The 18,316-nt window shown below is 51.7% G+C and overlaps 1 protein-coding gene across 8 annotated transcripts in view; it reads left to right on the forward strand.

Moving 5' to 3' along the window:
* NPHP4 (nephrocystin 4) overlaps positions 1-18,316 on the forward strand; it is a 137,500-nt gene that overhangs the window by 90,182 nt on the left and 29,002 nt on the right. For all 8 annotated transcript variants that reach the window (XR_003794454.1, XR_003794455.1, XM_029228734.1 and 5 more), the window contains 5 exons: positions 3,441-3,502; positions 5,441-5,548; positions 6,823-6,971; positions 7,128-7,319; positions 7,780-7,967. Coding sequence is in view for 6 of the 8 variants with exons in the window: in XM_029228734.1 (XP_029084567.1) it covers positions 3,441-3,502; positions 5,441-5,548; positions 6,823-6,971; positions 7,128-7,319; positions 7,780-7,967 (699 nt within the window). In the remaining 2 variants the exon portion in view is untranslated. The remainder of the gene's footprint in view (positions 1-3,440; positions 3,503-5,440; positions 5,549-6,822; positions 6,972-7,127; positions 7,320-7,779; positions 7,968-18,316) is intronic.

Consider the following 18,316-nt stretch of genomic DNA (forward strand, 5'->3'; position numbering starts at 1 on the left):
GGCAAAGCTGTCGTCTTAGTCTCTGCGTTCTTCCTTTAACGACCAGGTGATGTACCTGAAGCCAGAGCCGCGCGGTGCCACGGCCAGACGTGGACATTATTCCCGGAGGGGTGACAGGAGGGCCCCATCTGGGGAGCCACCAGCATCCCCTGCCGCAGGACCTCATCCTCTGCGACGGGCCGCCTGGTGCCATCGGTTCAGCCAGGAGCGTCGTCAGGCTCCAACAGGGACACAAAGACAAACCTGATAATAATCAGTAAATTAGAATTTAAGTTATTTTAAATTCCACGGGTAGTACAGGAAAACACGCTTATTCACATGTCTAAAGGGTGAGGTTCTAGCCCCTCACTGTTCCTACCATTCCACACATTTCAATGAATTTACCTAGAGATCTTCATCCACGTGTTTTCTTTCTTTTCCTTTAACAGAGGTGGGATTCCCTTACGCGGGTTGCTTGGTAACTTGCTTTCCGCTCTGTAACTTGTCTTGGCAACGTCCCACGTCAGGACCCGCCCGTCGGCCTCCCCCTTTTTCATTGCTTCCGGGCTCCACACCCAGATGGACCAGCTTTAATTCAGGGCTTCCGTCTTCAGGAACACGTGGGCCATCCTCACGGTTTGCCGTTTTCAGCGGTGCTGCGGCAGAGGCTCTTGCGCGCGCGTCCTCGTGCACGCTGCAGATGTCACCACGCACGCGGCCTTTGCACACACGTGAGGGCCCCATGGTTTGGTCTTGTCGGCCCCGGCAGCTCGCAGCCTGGTCGTGCTCAGTGGCGGAAGGCGGGCTTCCCAGTCAGACCTCCACACCTCCGTCGTGGCTTTTGGGAGACTTGGAGGAATGACAGTGGACGCCTCTGGAGGACACTGTATTGTCCGGGCAAGACCGTTAGATTGTGTAGTTTGCGAAGCAACTTAATCAGCGACCGCCGCATGGAACATTACAACAGAAAGGTTTGAAGCCAAGTTATTTTGCGGTTTTGGTGTATTTTCTCACAGCCCGTGCCTCGCTGGCGTGTGTGGGTTTGGGCCCTGGGATCCCCAGCAGGCATCTGCTGCAAAGCCTTCTTTGTGCAGTTGGTTGTCTAGGAGGTTAAGATTGGGTAAGTCAGGATGTAAAGAATCACCTCAAAAACACCACGCAGTGCCCAGCTTAGACGAACTGGGGAGATAGCGAGCGTGTGAGGAGTTTAACGGGCTCGGAGGGGTTACCTGTCCGCAGGGTTCAGAGCTTCCTCAACTAGAGGACACGCGGCCCGGCTCCCACGCGCCAGGCTTCTCTGAGCAGAAGAAAACGGAGCCATTTCCTGCAGGCTTTTCCTCGCTGCCAAAATCAACCCGTGTAGTTTTTTTTTTTTTTTAACTTTATTGGGGTAACCCGTGTAGTTTTCAGTCTCCTTTCAGGGTGGAAAAAAGGAGAATCCGGCGTGCTGCTCTTCTGTTTCATCTTCTAGACTGTTCCGGTGGCGGGGTGGTGGTGGTGATGAGTGGCTGCACGGAGCCCTGAGCTGCCTGGGGAGAGGCACGTGGCTTCAAGGACAGTGGGGCCCTGGCAGAATCCTGGTCTGCGTTTTGCTTCTCGCGAGATGACATCTTTCCTGGGAAGCGAAGCTAACTCCCTCCAAAGGGAGCTCGTTTCAGGAACCGGAGGCTCCCTGGGCTAGAGGGCGCCGAGTTCTTTGGAATCACATTAACTTGGCTTTGAGAAAGGAGCTGGGCTGGCGAGGGGCTGGAGGGCCTGTAGCTCAGCTCAGGTGGGACCAGCGGAGGTGGGGGCCTCCCTCCACGCCGCCCCCGCTCTCCCCGCCCCTTATCCCTCATCAGCTGGACCTCTCCCCCTGGGGTGAGCCTGCAGTGCCTTCTGCAGGTGGATTCCGAGGTGGCTGGAAGGGGCTTTGGTGGCATGTCGGCCCCAGGGCACAGCAGGGCCGGCTAGGGGGGTGCTTCGCACGTGCGGTTCCTGCCTGGTGGCTGAAGCTGCGCTGGGGTGGGATTCAGGGCTGCCAGGGGAGTCGGGCGTCCTCCCTTCAGACTGCACAGCATTCAGAGTCACGGCCCTCGTGTGCACTGGCCGGTCGGCAGGTGCTAGGTGCTGCCCGCGCCTGCCCCGTGCCGTGTGCGCTGGGGCTTGGGGGCCACGGGGTCAGGCGAGCTGCTCATGGGCACCGCCCGGTCCGGGGCTCAGACGTGGCTGTGCGGGGACTTGGGCCGCAGAGGCCACCGGGGAGGGAGGGAGGGCCACACGCGGGTGGCAGGAGCAGGGCTAGTTACCTGGGCGGGGGGGCATGATTTCTCAGGGCCCAGGACGTCCTGAAGTCCAGCCGGCGGTTGCGTCCACACGCAGCGGCCAGGGTCGGGTCACTGTGAAGGGGACCGAGGTGCATTAGGAAGGCGCGGTCCTCAGGGAGACCAGACGTGTCACCTCGGACAGGTGCCCGGTCCCACCTGGGCCTTCAGGGGAGCGTAGGGGGCCGTGTCAGCATGGGCCCCGGTCAGCGGGCAGCCCCACCGTTGACTGGAGGCGGTGATGTTGGCGGCTGACGGCAGAAGAAGCGCGCGTATATGGGCTGAGGGGGAGTTGATGGGTGGCCCCAGACGCCGGAGCACAGTGCTGGGAGTCTGGGGGTTTCAGGGACTAGAGTGACGCCTGGACTCCTAGACAGGAGTGCAGGGCCTGGGATCGGGGTGGAAGCAGCACAGGCAGACTTCAGCCCGGTCCTGCCCCGGGCCACTGTGCGGTGACCGTGCTCGGCGGGTGGGGACAGCGCCGTGGGAGTGGTTGCTCCCTCCGCAGTTGGGCACCTCAGGTGCTGCAGGAACCAGCCTCGCATCACCCAGGGCGGGGGCGCCCTCGGCCCTCGCTCCAGGGACCCTGTGGAGGACCGACCTCGACTATTCCCGGTACGAACATGCCTGCACTCACACCCCTAAAGTGAGTGGGTCTCAGGGGACGGGCTGTGAGTGATGGGAGAGCCGGAGCGCCCAGCCGTGCGTGCGTCTGTTTAGAAGTTTCTTATGTAACAGAACAGCAAGTGGGCCCCAGCCAGGGAAGCACCGGCCCAGGCAGGCATCAGAGCCCGGCCCCACGAAGGCAGGGGAGGGTGAGTAGGGGAAAGGACGGTTGAGCCTTGAGGTGAGCGCAGGAGAGCCTCAGGTGTCTGACAGCCTCACATCTCCCTGAGCGCACACGGAGTGAGCCTCGTGAGCAGGGAGGAGGTCGAGGAAGTGGGCAGCGAGCTCGGGCTCCATCCTGCAGGCGGTGACTGGGGACGAGCGCCCTGGGTCTGCTCGCCAAGCACTGGGGCTGCCCAGTGGCCGCTGCCCAGCTCCGAGCACCGGTTACCATCGAGGGGAGACTCGCGCCAGGCCTGCCTGAGCCGGGCTCCGGTGCCCTTGCCCCACCCAGGCTGACGGCCCCTCCCCGGCCCCTGTGCTTCCTCCCAGGCCTGCCAGCACCACCGCCCCGGGGGCTCACCACCCCCCAGGACTCGCCAGTGGGACCAGGGGTAAGTCCAGGCCCGAGAGGCCTGTTTCGGAATTCCACAGTCAAGTATTTAAAGGTTCTGGGGGCGGGAAAGTCCCCTTTGCATCTTTAAGAACAGTTGATGTCCTGTTTACCTGTGAGGGCTGGGAAGCGTCCCAGTGAGGCAGAGGGGAGGGGCCCCCAGGTGTCGAGGTGCAGGTGTCCTCAGCCGCCCTCCTGCCTGTCTCCGCGGTTGGTCCCTAGTGCGCTGCTCCCAGCGCCGGCTGTCAGGGCCGTGGCTTCTGCTGCTTGTTAATGATCCTCCAGTTGCCATGGAAGGCCTGTGTCCGCGCTCAAGCTGATGTGTTCTCCCGCAATTATGTCTGACGGCTGGGAATCTTTCAGGACTGAATGGCCTTTTTTCCCCTTCTGGGACACGGAGGAGCGCTCTTCGCAGCCTCCTCTCCTGACCCTCTGCCAGGAGAGGGCGCTGGTGAGGCCGTGGCTTCCCCAGGCAGCAGCCGGGCAGTTGCGCCGAGCAACTGGTGCTGGAGGGGACAGGGCGGCACCGACAGAGGCCAGCACGTTGGTGGGCCTGTCGGAGAGCAGACGTCTCCTCCGGTGCTAGGAGCTGCGGCCGCCCCTCAGGGATCCTGAGCCGGGTCTGCCCGTGGCTCGGGGCTGGCTCTGGCCAGCGTGGTTTTTGAGTGAGGTCAGAGTTGGCTTGTCCTCCTGATGACCTTGTCTGCCAACATCACCCTGGACGTTGACTTTCTGGAAAGGTTGAATGATTCGGTATCCAGGGCTGTCCCCAGGATGTGGCTTTAATGTGGACCGTGCAGCTGGGAAACTGGACCAGAAGTGAATGTGGTGTTTGCCCGAAGACATGTGTTTGGGGACAGCCTCCCGGCCCCTGCTGGCCTGTCCCAGCATTTTCCCTCCAGCGGTTGGCATGGTGCCCCTAAGTGCTGAGGGGCCACAGGGCAGCACCTCCAGCCCCAGAGGCAGGAGGCACTCACGGCGGCTTGTGGGCTCTGAGGGGAGCTGAGCAGACCCTAAATTCTTCTCTGCCCCTAAGATGCTGCCCGGATCCCCCAGTGCCCCTCGCCCATTTCTTCAACACCTCATCATGCGTTGGGTCCTTCTCTGTACCAACACCAGCCCCCTCTGCCCCTCCCCCCCACCGGGCCAGCTGTCACTGCTGATGATGGACGTCTCATTTGTTAACGTGTACATCATAAATAGAGACCAGGATTTGAGAGACGGGTCTTCAGCAGAGCGAGGGCCCTCCACCTCTTCACACTGGCCTTTTAGTGCAACGTTCGTTTTTCTCACGTTAGTCACAATTACCTGACCCTGTGCCGGGTACCTTGCCAAGCCCTTTCTCTCACAGTAGGCCTGTGACCTAGGTACTGTTAGCACCCCCATTTTACAGGTGAGGAGACTGAGGCAAGACCAAGTTAGTTAGGCGACTTGCCCACGTCACGTGGCAGTGAAGTGGTGGAGTGGGGCTTCCAGGGCCCACGTCAGCTGCCATCATGGTCACTGCCTTAACGGGCGGGTTCATGTCGTAGGAACACAGGTGGTTAGAATCAGAAGGGGTCTTGGAGAAGTTCAGTCCAGGGGTGGAGGTGAAACCCAGAGAGGCTCAGAGACAAGCCGGCCCTGCAGCCCGAGTGTCAGGGAACCCACCCGGCTTCCCTGGCCATTTCCCCTTCTCCACTTGCTTTTCCTTGTTAATAATATTTTTATTCAAATATTACGATGTGGGAGGAACCACAGAATTGCCCCCCTCGGTAGTTAGAGAAGAAGCAATTAGACGTGATGCCGGGTTCCAGGACATTCCAGACCTCACTGCTCCCTGTGGCCGCATCAGAGTCCTCCCTTCCTTCCCAGGGCCCCGTGCCAGCGGGCGGTGGGAGGGGCTTTGGAAGGTACTGGGGTGCATTTTGTCGTCTAACCCAAGCTTTCTTGCCTTCAGCTGTCGCTCTCCCAGCTGGCGGCTTCCCCACAGTCCCCAGCTCAGCGCTGCTCGGCCGAAGCCTCCTCAAAGCCACCGGGGAGCCCCACGCTCTCCCTGGCCCCGGGGGTAAGTAGGCTGCCTCTCCTCTCGCCTGCCTCCTTCCAGGGAATGGCTCCAAACTCCTGACTTCTGTGGAAGTCTCTGACTTTGTGAGCTGCCCTGGTCCTTGGTGAGGTGACCGAGACCTTCCTGGGTTCTCTGTGTTGCGGGCATTGGGATGGGGGCTGGACATCACCTCCTTCCAGCTTTAGATATTTGCCACCATCCATCTCGGTGACCAAGGGTATTTGGTCTGGGAGCTTTTCCTGCCACAGGGCTTGATGTAGGCTTTACTCTACCCAGGAAGACAAAGTAAAAGCGCCCTTAGATCTCTGAACATGAGAGGAAAGGGGAAGTTTCGCTGGAGATGTAAATAGAGGTCAATCCAAGTTGCCAGCTCCCCCTCCAGGACGCTCGCCCTGCGGCTGGAGGAGAGTTTGTGAAGCCCACCATCCCCGATCCCAGTGGAGCTAGTGGGCTAAAATAGGCCTGTTTCCTTCTACTGAACTTGGGGGGCTCACGTAGAGTTTGCTGGTTCACCTGCAAACTTCAGTCTTGCCTTGGAAGTCTGTTGAGGAAAAATGGTTCCATTTAATTACTTCCTTGAAAACCCTCACGGTGAAATGCCTGATTCTAAAATATATCTGGGCTCGTGTCATTATGAAGAGCCTTCATCTCTTCTGTTGCCGGCGCCTGAGGCCCGTGTTCCTTGCCTCCGGTCACGCGGGGCTCCTTCTAAATGAAACGGGAAGCTTGAGAAGCCAGTTGGAGAGAGAGCGTCCCAGACCCCGTCAGGCTCTTCCTTTAGACGGAGGTGGGCGGAGGGTGCCGGTGAAAGCCTAGAGCATTCGGTGACATGGGGACAGGGAAGCGTTGACACAAGCTCGGGGGCTCCGTCCCACAGTCTCCCTAGCGTTATTGGAGATGGTTTCATCTTTCTGTTCCGTAGACGTGGTTTTGATGTTAATTTGCCTTCTCAGGCAGCAGATGTCTCCTGTGCTACTGGGCTGTTCAAAAAATTATGATTCCTTCCTCGTTGCTTTTTGACTCACATAAAACACAGGATGCCCCGGTGAATTTGAGTTTCAGATAAACAATACTTTCCAGTATAAGTGTGTCCCAGATATTGCATGGGATATTCTTATACTGAAATTATTCATCGCTTACCTGAAATTCCAGTGCAGCTGAGCCTCCTGTGTTTCCATTTGCAATGTGACAGAGGCAGTTCACCCACGAGCCCCAAGTCCAGGCATCCTTGGTGCCTGGGTTGGCCTCACCTGGGGCCCCATTGTGTTCGGCAGGAGTTCCCCTTGGAGGGCAGGATCTCTCACCTGGAAGCTGACCTGAGCCAAACGGCCTTGGTCCCGGGCACATCCACTGCTGAGCAGTTGCAGGAGCTGCCTTTCACACCTGTGCATGCCCCGATCATCGTGGGAGCCCGGACCAGGAGGTGAGGGGCAGGTCTGGGAGGGCCCAGGGCAAGTGCTGTGTGGTCAAGACCCTTCGACCCCCTGAACGGTGGGCTTTCCTAGAGAGCTGGCTTTCCGGGTCCTGCCTCTTGGCTGGCCCTTTCCTGGAGGCTGGCTCAGGAGGTCTTCTGTTCCAGCTCTGGAGGGAAGCCGTCACGAGCCTCCCTAGCGCTGCTGCGGTCCGCCGGCTTTCCCGAGATTCTGGACGCCAACAAGCAACCAGCCGAGGCCGTGGATCCTACAGATCCCGTGAAGTTCAACCCTCAGAAGGAAGAATCAGACTGTCTGCAAAGCAACGAGATAGTGCTACAGTTTCTTGCCTTTAGCAGGTAAACTCTTGAATATTTGGTCTGTTGCTCTTTTCCTGGCTTTCGCATTTCTTGCGTTGAGGAAGAACTTCTTTGTGGCTCTGGCAGAATACTACGATCAGGTCTTAACGGGACTGCGGAATGCCCTCTGTCTTTATTTTCGTTTGGCTGGGACCCCCCCCCCACTACCATTTCCAAATGCTGTAAAACATGCTTTGACCGATCTCCTGTGGTCCTTAGTTACAGCGTGGACAGAGTGTCGCCCTGTCCTTGGGTACTGGTGTAGCCCCGAGATCTGGGCTCTCCAGCCATGCCTGAAGTGTGGGGGGGGATGCCCGGCGGGCTCCCCGAGGTCACAGTAGGGCTGCTGGTGTGGATGAAGGAGGCGGCCTCTCACCTGCTGTCTCCCTGCGAGTGTGTGACAAAAGCCCGGGTTCTCCGCCCGGACCCTTGATTAACTCGGAGCTGTCGTTGGATCCAGGGTGTCCCAGGACGACCAGGCAGCGCCGTGGCCACAGACTGTGTATTTCACCTTCCAGTTCTACCGCTTCCCCCCCGAGACAACGCCGCGGCTGCAGCTGGTTGAGCTGGACGAGGCCGGGACGAGCAGCTCAGCCTCCCTGCCCCACCTCCTCGTCCTCATTCACAAGGACGGCTCCTTTGATGCAGGTGAGCGCTGGCCCCCCGGCAAATGCGAAATCCAGGGCCAAGCTTTGTTTGCGAATTTTCTTATTTAGAAAATGTTGAGCAGTGAAAAACTTCAAACACGTTCACAGTTTGAGAGAACAGCACAGTAAATCAGTGCCCCTGCCACATACCTCTGACAGTTATCGGTGACATCCCTGCCCAGGTCCCTCCCCAAACCAGGGCTATTCGTTGCAAATTCCAGACGTTATATGATTTCATCTATAGATATTTTCTTGTGTAGATCTAAAAATGTAGAGTCTTTTTTAAAAAACATAAACTCAATAATATTACCCCATCTAAAATTAATGCTGACTTAATATTATAACTTAATATCTAGCCAATGTTAACATTTCCCCAGTAACTTCATAAAGTTTTTTAATAGTTTGTTCAAATCGGGATCTCAGTAAGGGCTGTACGTTGGGATGGTGTGACTCTCCAGTCTCTTTCTACCTACAGCCGTCATCACCATCCTGTCTCTGTTTTGTCGCTTTAATTTATTTGTTGAAGTCGCCACGTTGCTGGTGCCCTAGAGCCTCCCAGTGTCTGCACTTCGGTTTTGCGGCCCAGTGGTGACATCTGCGGTGCTCCTCTATCGCCCGTTCTGCTGTAAATTGGACTTAGATCTAGATGTGTGAGCAGATGCGTGCTTTCGGCTTGGGGCAAGGCGTCTGTATTGCTGGTGGTGTGTCCCCATCTCTGCAGCAGCACGAGGCCTGGGCTGCTTCTTATGCCCCATCAGTGACCGTCCAGACTGCTGCTTATGGAGTGATCGCTTCACTCAAGGCTACCCAGTGGTGACGTTTTACTCCTAGAACACTTCTTCGTGTATCAGCCTGAATGCTTCCTTAAAAGGAAACTTCTCCTCACCAGTTCTTTGGTTGCCTTGAGGTGCGATTCGTATAGAGAAGGCAGAATAATGCTTGATTTTCTTCTCCTTTGTTTGCTAATTTTTAAAATAGTGAGACAGCTCCCAGCATCCTTCAAGGGTGGGGCCAATGGCTTTTTTTTTCTGATATCATTGTCAACCGATGGATTTAAACTGCAGTGGACTGAACATACCAGATATGTTGTTATTTTTGGTGGCCAGTTGTCCTGTCTTTGGCCAGTCGCACGGCGCGTAAGGGACATACCTGGGGTCTGAACCACTGCTGCCTCTTGAGTAGAACTTAACAGGTGGAAAAAGACGTGTTAAAATATTAAATGAAATTAGTTTAACAACATTAACATCAGACAAAAGTGACAAAAGGCAAAGGCGTTGCTGGGGATCAAGAAGCCTATTAAATAATAATTAAGGGAATAATTCACTAGGAAAAAATGATTCTGAAACCGTGAACTTCTAACAATCACAGCTGCCAAAGATAAAGGACAAATTGATGGACTTTAGAAGGAGAAACTGACAAACCTACAATCATAGGAGGTTTTGACACACTTCTGTCAGTAAATTGACTGATCAAGCGGAAAGAGAATTAATGAGAATATTATAAAATACAATTTAAAGAGACGATCTTATAGAACCTGTACAACCAATTTAGAGAATATGTGTTAGTTTCAAGCATCCTGTGAAACTTATGAAAACTGATTACTCATAGATGTGTGTATATATCTTAGGCCACCAAGCAGGTACTGCCATATACCAAGAGACCCTATATCTAATCTAATTTTATAGCATTCTTTGACCATAATACCTCAAGGTCAGAAATCATTCACTGCCCTCCCCCTGGAAGGCTCCAAGCTGCTGGCTTTTTTTGAATTTTAAAACGTATTTCTAATTTTTCCCTAGATAAATGAAGAAATCAGTGTAGAAATGGCGGCTTAAAACTGAATGACAAAATAATATTGCATATCAAAACTAATAAGTAAAATGGCCTCAGCCATAAAAAGGAACGAAATTGGGTCATTTGTAGAGACGTGGATGGACCTAGAGACTGTCATACAGGGTGAAGTAAGTCAGAAAGAGAAAAACAAATATCATATATCAACACATATGTGTGGACTCTAGAAAAATGGTACAGATGATCTTATTTGCAAAGCAGAAATAGAGACACAGACATACAGAACAAACGTATGGATACCGGGCTTCCCTGGTGGCGCAGTGATTGAGAGGCCGCCTGCCGATGCAGGGGACACGGGTTCGTGCCCCGGTCGGGGAAGATCCCACATGCCGTGGAGCGGCTGGGCCCGTGAGCCATGGCCGCTGAGCCTGCGCGTCCGGAGCCTGTGCTCCGCAACGGGAGAGGCCGCCAACAGTGAGAGGCCCGCGTACCGCAAAAAAAAAACAAAACGTATGGATACCAAGGGGGAAGGGGGTGGGTGGGTTGAATTGGGAGATCGGGATTGACATGTATACATTATTGATACTATGTATAAAATAGATAACTAATGAGAACCTACTGTATAGCGCAGGAAACTGCTCAGTGCTCTGTGGTGACCTAAATGGGAAGGAAATCCGAAAAAGAGGGGATGTATGTATACGTATAGCTGATTCACTTTGCTGTACAGTAGAAACTAACTCAACATTGTAAAGCAACTATACTCCAATAAAAAGTAACTTAAAAAAAAAGCTAATAAGTAAAATGGTAAAATTACAGGGAAATTAGCAGCTTCAGATGCTTATGTTGTTGGTAAAGAAGAAAGTATCTTTTAACATGCTGATCTAACTGTTCAGCTCAAGAAGTTTGGTGAAAGAAACCAGAGCAAACCCAATAAAGTAGAAGGAAAGAAATTAGAAAATGAGCATAAATGCTTAGAAAACAAAGAAATAGTGGAAAGGGTCAGCCGAATCGTTGGGTGCGAGAAGTCATGGGTGCAGCAGGTGATGCTCCGTTCCCTCGTCCAGGGTCAGAATCAGTGCGGAGAGTCGGAGCCTTTGTGGGAATGGGGTTAGCCCGAGAGCCCGTGGTGGTAGCCGGGCCCCCATCAGGTGAGCGGCAGGCAGAGGTCGGGCCGGGCAGCCGCCGTCAACCTTGAACCTGCGCCCCCTGCTTGCCTGTGGACCCCGGCCTCCTCTCTTCCTGTGGACAAATCTGAAAAGAAAGGGGAAGGGGTGAGAAGCTTGGGCTCTGCTTCTTCCCCCAAACCCACCAGTCGATGAGCTGCCCTTGCCCTGGGAGGAGGGTGTGCTGGGCAGAGGGTGGCACGGGCCGTCCCTCTGCACGGAGGTGGGGCTGGGGACGATGTGTTCCTGCAACCTTCCTCCGTTTTGTTCTCTCAGCTCACATAACCGTTGAGTTTATGGCCAGCGGGGCTGTGGCCCTCCTTGGGGGAGGGGACCAGTCACCACTGGGGAGGGAACCAGTCACCACTGGGGTTGTTTCCCAGCCTTCCTGGGACCACTGCTCCCAAACCCACCACCTTTCCTTTGCCAGTCCCCCCAGGACCAGCAGTGGATAGTTTAGCCTATGTCCCCAGAAGGCTCTGAAATGGATCAGAATAATGCATGGATTTCAGGGCCCCTCTGCATGCATTGCTGACCATTCATTCCCTATTCTGTTTCCCGTGCTAAATGCTATCCAGTCACTTGATCCAGTGGAGCTCATCGGAGGTTCTGCAATGAGGTTAAATGATAGTGTTAAGATAATTCAATAAAAAAGGCCAACCACTTAGAGATGCTCCTCCTGATTTGACTGTAAACCCCTTTCCATTATGAATTGCCCAGAGAGAAATTAGTCCAAAAATTAAATTTCCCTGCAAGTGGAAGTCCAAAGAAATTAAAATCCAGAATCAAATTTTCTTGTCATGGTGAATTAAAATTCAGAGTCCACAAAGGCTTTGCAATTTCTTGCACAGCTGAGTCTTGGCCAAAGATGCCTCTGACTGAGCAGATCTGGGCTTCCTTTGGCAGCCCAGACTTGGGGGTTCTCTCCGGATGGACCGGGTTCCTCAAGACCTCAGAAGGTTGAGCTGGCTCAGCACCGAGTCTTTCATGGGCCTCACTTAAGACGTTTTCTTTTGTTGTTGAAATATAACATGCATACAACAAAGTGCACCATTCCATGAATTTTTTTTTTTTAATAAATGTATTTATTTATTTATTTATTTTTGGCTGTGCTGGGTCTTCGCTGCTGCGCGTGGGCTTTGTTTTTAGTTGCGGTGAGCGGGGGCTACTCTTTGTTGTGGTGCGTGGACTTCTCATTACGGTGGCTTCTCCTGTTGTGGAGCACAGGCTCTAGGTGCGTGGGCTTCAGTAGTTGTGGCACATGGGCTCAGTAGTTGTGGCTCGCGGGCTCAGTAGATGTGGCGCATGGGCTCTAGAGCATGGGCTCAGTAGTTGTGGTGCACAGGCTCAATAGTTGTGGCTTGTGGGCTCAGTAGTTGTGGCTCACGGGCTCTAGAGTGTGGCCTCAGTAGTTGTGGCACATGGGCTCAGTAGTTGTGGCTCGTGGGCTTAGTAGTTGTGGCACACGGGCTCAGTAGTTGTGGCACCCAGGCTAAGTAGTTGTGGCTCATAGACTCAGTAGTTGTGGCTCATGGGCTTAGTAGATGTGGCACACGGGCTCTAGAGCACGAGCTCAGTAGTTGTGGTGCACGGGCTCTAGAGCGCAGGCTCAGTAGTTGTGGCGCATGGGCTTAGTTGCTCTGCAGCATGTGGGATCTTCCCGGACCAGGGCTCGAACCCGTGTCCCCTGCATTGGCAGGCGGATTCTCAACCACTGCACCCCCAGGGAAGCCCCGTGAATTTTTAAGGATGGTTAGACCTTATTTGTTAGAGCAGTTCTAGATTTACAGAGAAACTGAGCCGTTAGCCCAGAGCCCCATATACTCCCACCCCCCCGCGTCTCCTCTGTTAGCAACTTCTTACGTTCACGATGAGCCAATATTGGTACAGTGTTATTAACTGAAGCTCAGAGTTTACATTAAGGTTTACTCTCCCCACGTTGTACATTATATGGATCTTGACAAATGTGTAACATCATATATCCACTGTTACAGTATCACCCAGAGTAATTTCACTGCCCTAAAAATCCCCTATGCTCCACCCTGCCAGCTACTGATCTTTTTACTGTCTCCATAGTTTTGCCTTTGCCAAGATGTCATATAGTTGAAATTATATAGGGTATGCTTTTCAGATGGCTTCTTTTGCTTAGTAATATGCATTTAAGGTTCCTCCATGGCTTTTCGTGGCTTGATAGCACGTTTATTTTTGGTACCAAATGATACTCTGGACGTACCTCAGTTTATTTATCCATTCACCTGCCAAAGGGCATCTTGGTTGCTTCCAGTTTGTTGTTTGGGATTTTGTGTGGACGTACGTTTTCAACTAATTTGGGTAAATACCTAGGAACCCAATTGCTGGATCGTATAGTAAAAGTATGTTAAGTTTTGAGAGAAACTGCGCAACTCTCTCCCAAAGTGGCTGCACCATTTTGCATTCCCACCAGCAGTGAATGAGAGTTCCTGCTGCTCCACATTCTTGCCAACATTTGATGCTGTCAGTGTCCTGGATTTGGGCCATCCAAGTAGGGTGTGTAGTGGTAGCTCATTGTTTTAATTTACAATTCCCTGTGTCTTTCCATCTGCTTACTTATTATCTGCATATCTTCTTTGGTGAGATGTCTGTTCGGATCTTTAGCGCATTTTTAAATTGGATTGTTTGTTTTCATATTTGTTGTGTTTTAAGAGTTCTTTGTATATTTTGGATACAAATCCTTTATCATATATGTGTTTTGCAACTATTTTCTCCCAGCTTGTGGCTTATCTTTTTCATTCTCTTAATGGTGTCTTTCTCAGAGCAGAGGTTTTAAATTTTAATGACATCCAGCTTATCAATTATTTCTTTTATGAATCGTGCTTTTGGTGTTGTAGCTAAAAGGTCATCACCACATCTGAAAGGTCACCTAGGTTTTTTCCTATGTTATCTTCTAGGAGTTTGATAGTTTTGCATTTTACATTACAAAAATTAACATTTTGAGTTAATTTTTGTAAAAGGTGTAATTTTTACAAAGTGAACATATCTGTGTAACTACCACCCAATTTGGATGGGGCTGTAGAAATTACACAGCAACCCCCCACCCCAGTTGTTGACCTCCCCCAAGGGTAACTGCTCTTCTGAATTCTATCACTCTGTATCAGTTTTACCTGTTTTTTTTTTTTTTTTTTGTGGTACGCGGGCCTCTCACTGTTGTGGCTTCTCCCGTTGCGGAGCACAGGCTCCGGACGCGCAGGCTCAGCGGCCATGGCTCACGGGCCCAGCCGCACCGCGGCATGTGGGATCTTCCCGGACCGGGGCACGAACCCGTGTCCCCTGCATCGGCAGGCGGACTCTCAACCACTGCACCACCAGGGAAGCCCAGTTTTACCTGTTTTCTGAACTTAAACGGGTCATATTATCCATACCATTTTGAATCTAACTTCTTTCGCTCAACCTCATGTCTGGGAGATTCCTCCACGTTGCTGTATGTAGCAGTAGTTTGTCCGTGATCTTGGCTGTATAGAAACCCGTTGTCCGAATATTCCACAATGTTTACCCATTCTGCTGTTCACAGGCCTTTGAATCATTCCCAGGTTTCGGCTCTTTTGAATAATGCTGCTATGAACATATTTAAAACATTGTGAAATGATCAGCCCAACAAGTCTAGGTAGCACCCATCATTGAACATAATTATAAAATTCTGTTTTTCTTGTGACGAGAACTTTTACGATCTACCCTCTTAGCACCTTTCAAATACGCAGCACCGTGTTATTATTAACTGTCGTCACCGTGCTGTGCGTCACATCCCCGTGACTTACTTATTTTATAACTGGATGTTTGTACCTTTTGGCCCCCTTCACCCATTTTGCCCACCCCCCGCCCCACCTCTTGCAACTACCAGTCTGCTTTCTGTATTTAACGAGCCTGATTCTTTTTTTGAAGATTTCACGTATAAGTGAAATAATACGGTATTTGTCTTTCTCTGATCCATCCACGTCGTCACAGATGTCAAGATTACCTTCTTTTTAATGGCTGAGTAATATTTTGTATATATATATATACCGCATTTTCTTTATCTGTTCATCCATAGGTGGACACTTAGGTAGCTTCCACATCTTGGCTATTATAAATAATGCTGCAATGAACATGGCAGGGGTGGGGTGCAGATTTCTTTTCGAGTTAGTATTTTTGTTTTCTTTGGTTAAATACCCAGGAGTGGTATTGCTGGATCATGTGGTAACTCTATTTTTACGTTTTTTGAGGAACCTCCAAAAAAGGTTTGGAGGAGGCTTTCATAGTGGCTGTACCACTTAACATTCCCAGCAACAGTGGACGAGGGTTCCCTTTTCTCCACACGCTCACCAGTACCGGCTCTCTCTTGCCTTTTTAATAATATACGATCATTCTTTTGGTGTGTGCATCTGTGATGGTCTGTGCCTGGGATTGAAGTTGCTGGGTCCCGGGGCAGCACAGGTCCAGCTTACACACCCGCTGGAGTAGACAGAAAGTCTGAACTGCCTGTGTCCTTGCTGGTTGTGTAATGTGTGTGGCTTTGTTTGTTTCTTTCACGTGACCTCCTGGTGGGCATGTGCCGGCATCTTCTGGCTGACAGATGACCTTCCATACGCTGTCGCCTTCGGCAGATCCTCCTTTGAAGTGCTTTGCCCATTTTTTATTCTGTTGTCTGTTTCTCGGTGTTTGTAGGTGTTATGTATATATATCCTGATCCCAGTCTTTCTTCAGATGTTACAAGCATCTCCTCCCGCTCTGTGCCTTGCCTTTGACTGTGTTAATGGTATCTTTTGGTTAACAGTAGTTTTCCATGAAAATTACGTCCAATTTATCAGTCTTCTCCTTAATGGGCAGATTTGCTGAGCTACACCCAAAATGAGTTTGTCTCCACAAAGCCTTGAAGATATCCTCCTATGTTACCTTCTAGAAGTCTTTTTTCCCTGTTTATATTCAGATCTAGAATTCATCTGGAATTGATTTTGTGTATCCTGTGAGGTAGGGACTGAGGTTTGTGACCTTCATAAAGAATGCAGAGAGTTAATAGGACATAAAAGATTTTAAAAGCAGTGGCTCCACGCCCACCAAGCTTACGAAGTGAGTCATTTCTCAGCCTGGAATTACTTATTTTAAGCAAAACGTTGTTCCCAGAATCCAAAGTTTCGTTTTGCCAAAGATGATAGCAGAGACGCAGGGGGGCATGAGGCCAGAGAGAAAAAGCCCTGGTCTCAGCTCTGCCACACAATTGCTCTTTTCTGGTGGATGGACCCACTTATGGAAAGTGGCATTTGAGACGTTGTTGTCTTCTGGCCAAGTCTGGACGTTTACAGTCTTGGCAGCCCTGACCACCAGTTCTCGTGGAGGGTCGCCGCTTCCCCTCGAGGTCTGCGTCCTGGTGCCCAGAGTCCATGATGTGGCTCCCACACGCCCTTGTGGGCAGCCCTCAGCAGGCTCATGCCAAACGGCTGCCACCTCTGGTCCAGCGGGAGCAACTGCAGCTTCTGGAACCTGCGGCCCGTGGGCCTGGTGGCTGCCTCTGCCACGCTAGTCACTGTTCTACATTGTGAGTGGAATTTCTCTTGTTTCCTCTTTTTCTTCAAGAGTGGGATGTGCCTCTGGAACTTCCTCACTTACTACTGTCCCCCGGGCCTTTCAGGAAGGTTCCCCCAAGTTTGTGGCCGTTTCATCTGTTTGTGTTGGTCCCCGTCCTTCCATACCACATGCACGGGGCTGCCTTTCCTTGTTATTTCCCTTGCATTCTTGCCTGTTCTTTTTCTAACATGTTGTTTTTCTAACAGGCGTCTCTTGGTGTGTTTGTCTAGTGGGGTCTTCCCTCGTGTGAGAGCTGGAGTCTGGGTCAGCCAAGAGCATCCACTGTCCTAAAGAACTCTCGTCCATCTTCCCGCCCCTGAGTTATCCCAGCCAAGGGGGCATCTCCCACCAGACCAGCGTCTAGGTCTGGACCCTGTAGTACAGCCTTGATCGCCTCTTCCTTACTGGATCTTGTCTTTCCTGTGCCTTCTCCAGGTGCCCTAATTCCGTGTCCCCAGCTACAGAAGTTGTGCTGGTGCATTTGGGAATACCTGCTTTATCTCTTTGTTCATCTTTCCCCCCACCTCAAAATCATTTGAATGTAAAATGCAGGCGTGGTGACACTTTACCTCTAAATATAGCAGCACACATTACTTAAAAATAAGGACATCTGGGACTTCCCTGGTGGCGCAGTGTTTGAGAGTCCACCTGCCAATGCAGGGGACACGGGTTCGAGCCCTGGCCCGGGAAGATCCCACATGCTGCGGAGCAACTAAGCCCGTGCGCCACAACTACTGAGCCTGCGCTCTAGAGCCCGCAAGCCACAGCTACTGAGCCTGCGTGCCACAACTACTGAAGCCTGTGCACCTTGAGCCCGTGCTCTGCAACAAGACAAGCCACTGCGATGAGAAGCCCGCCCACCGCAACAAGGAGTAGTCCCCGCTCACCGCAACTAGAGAAAAGCCTGTGCGCGGCAACGAGGACCCAACACGGCCAAAAATAAAATATAAATAAATAAATAAATTTATAAAAAATGAAGGACGTCCTTTTCTATACACACAATTCTGTTATCATACTTAAGATTATAAAGAATTTCATAGTCAAGTTTTCCCATTTCCCCTCATATGTCCATTATAGCTGTGTTTTGCTCTGACATCCAGTCCAGGCCCATGTATTACCTGTAATCATGTGTTCAGTCTCTTTTCATTGAGGCTTGTCCCCTGCATTCTTTGTCCAGTGTTGGTGCCTGTTTGAAGAGACTGAGCGAGTTGCAGAATGTCCCACATTCCATGTGTCTGATTGTTTCCTCACCTGGTTGTCTACCTCGTTCATCTTCAGTAGTTCTCGTCCATTGGGGGAAGGGCTGAGGGCTCAGTCCCATCCTGGATTTGGTGTGAACTCTTCATTGTTGAGGCCGCGTGCTGCCCGTGCATCCCGTCGGAGGCGCCGAGGTCAGGCCGTGTCACCGTGAGGGTGCCAGTGTGAGCACTTGATAGGGGCACCCGCCCCAGGTGTCTCCAGTGGGAAGAGGTAGGCGCTTCCGCCTTTGCACCTGGAAGACTTCTTGGGGCTGTTCTTGGGCTTCGTGTGAATATCCGAACCCTACAGCCCTTCACCTACTGTCCTAACATCCTTGGCTGTGCTTTGCCTGGATCAGCTATTTAAATGGAGCTTGGTAATTCTTCTAATGCTATCATTTGGTCTCCCTTTATGAGCTGGCATTCTTCTATAGAAAGAGACTTTCTCTCATCCACCAGGAGTGAACTACATATATGTTCTCCAAAAAAGGCAGAACAAATGTTAAATACTTTTCCTTTAATTTCTAATTTTCAGAGTAAGAACTTACTGTAATAGTTACTCTAATAGTGACAGTTCAGGTTTT

Source organism: Monodon monoceros, unplaced genomic scaffold (genome assembly GCF_005190385.1).
Source record: "Monodon monoceros isolate NGI ecotype Baffin Bay Population unplaced genomic scaffold, NGI_Narwhal_1 Super_Scaffold_18, whole genome shotgun sequence".
NCBI classification, from domain to species: domain Eukaryota; kingdom Metazoa; phylum Chordata; class Mammalia; order Artiodactyla; family Monodontidae; genus Monodon; species Monodon monoceros.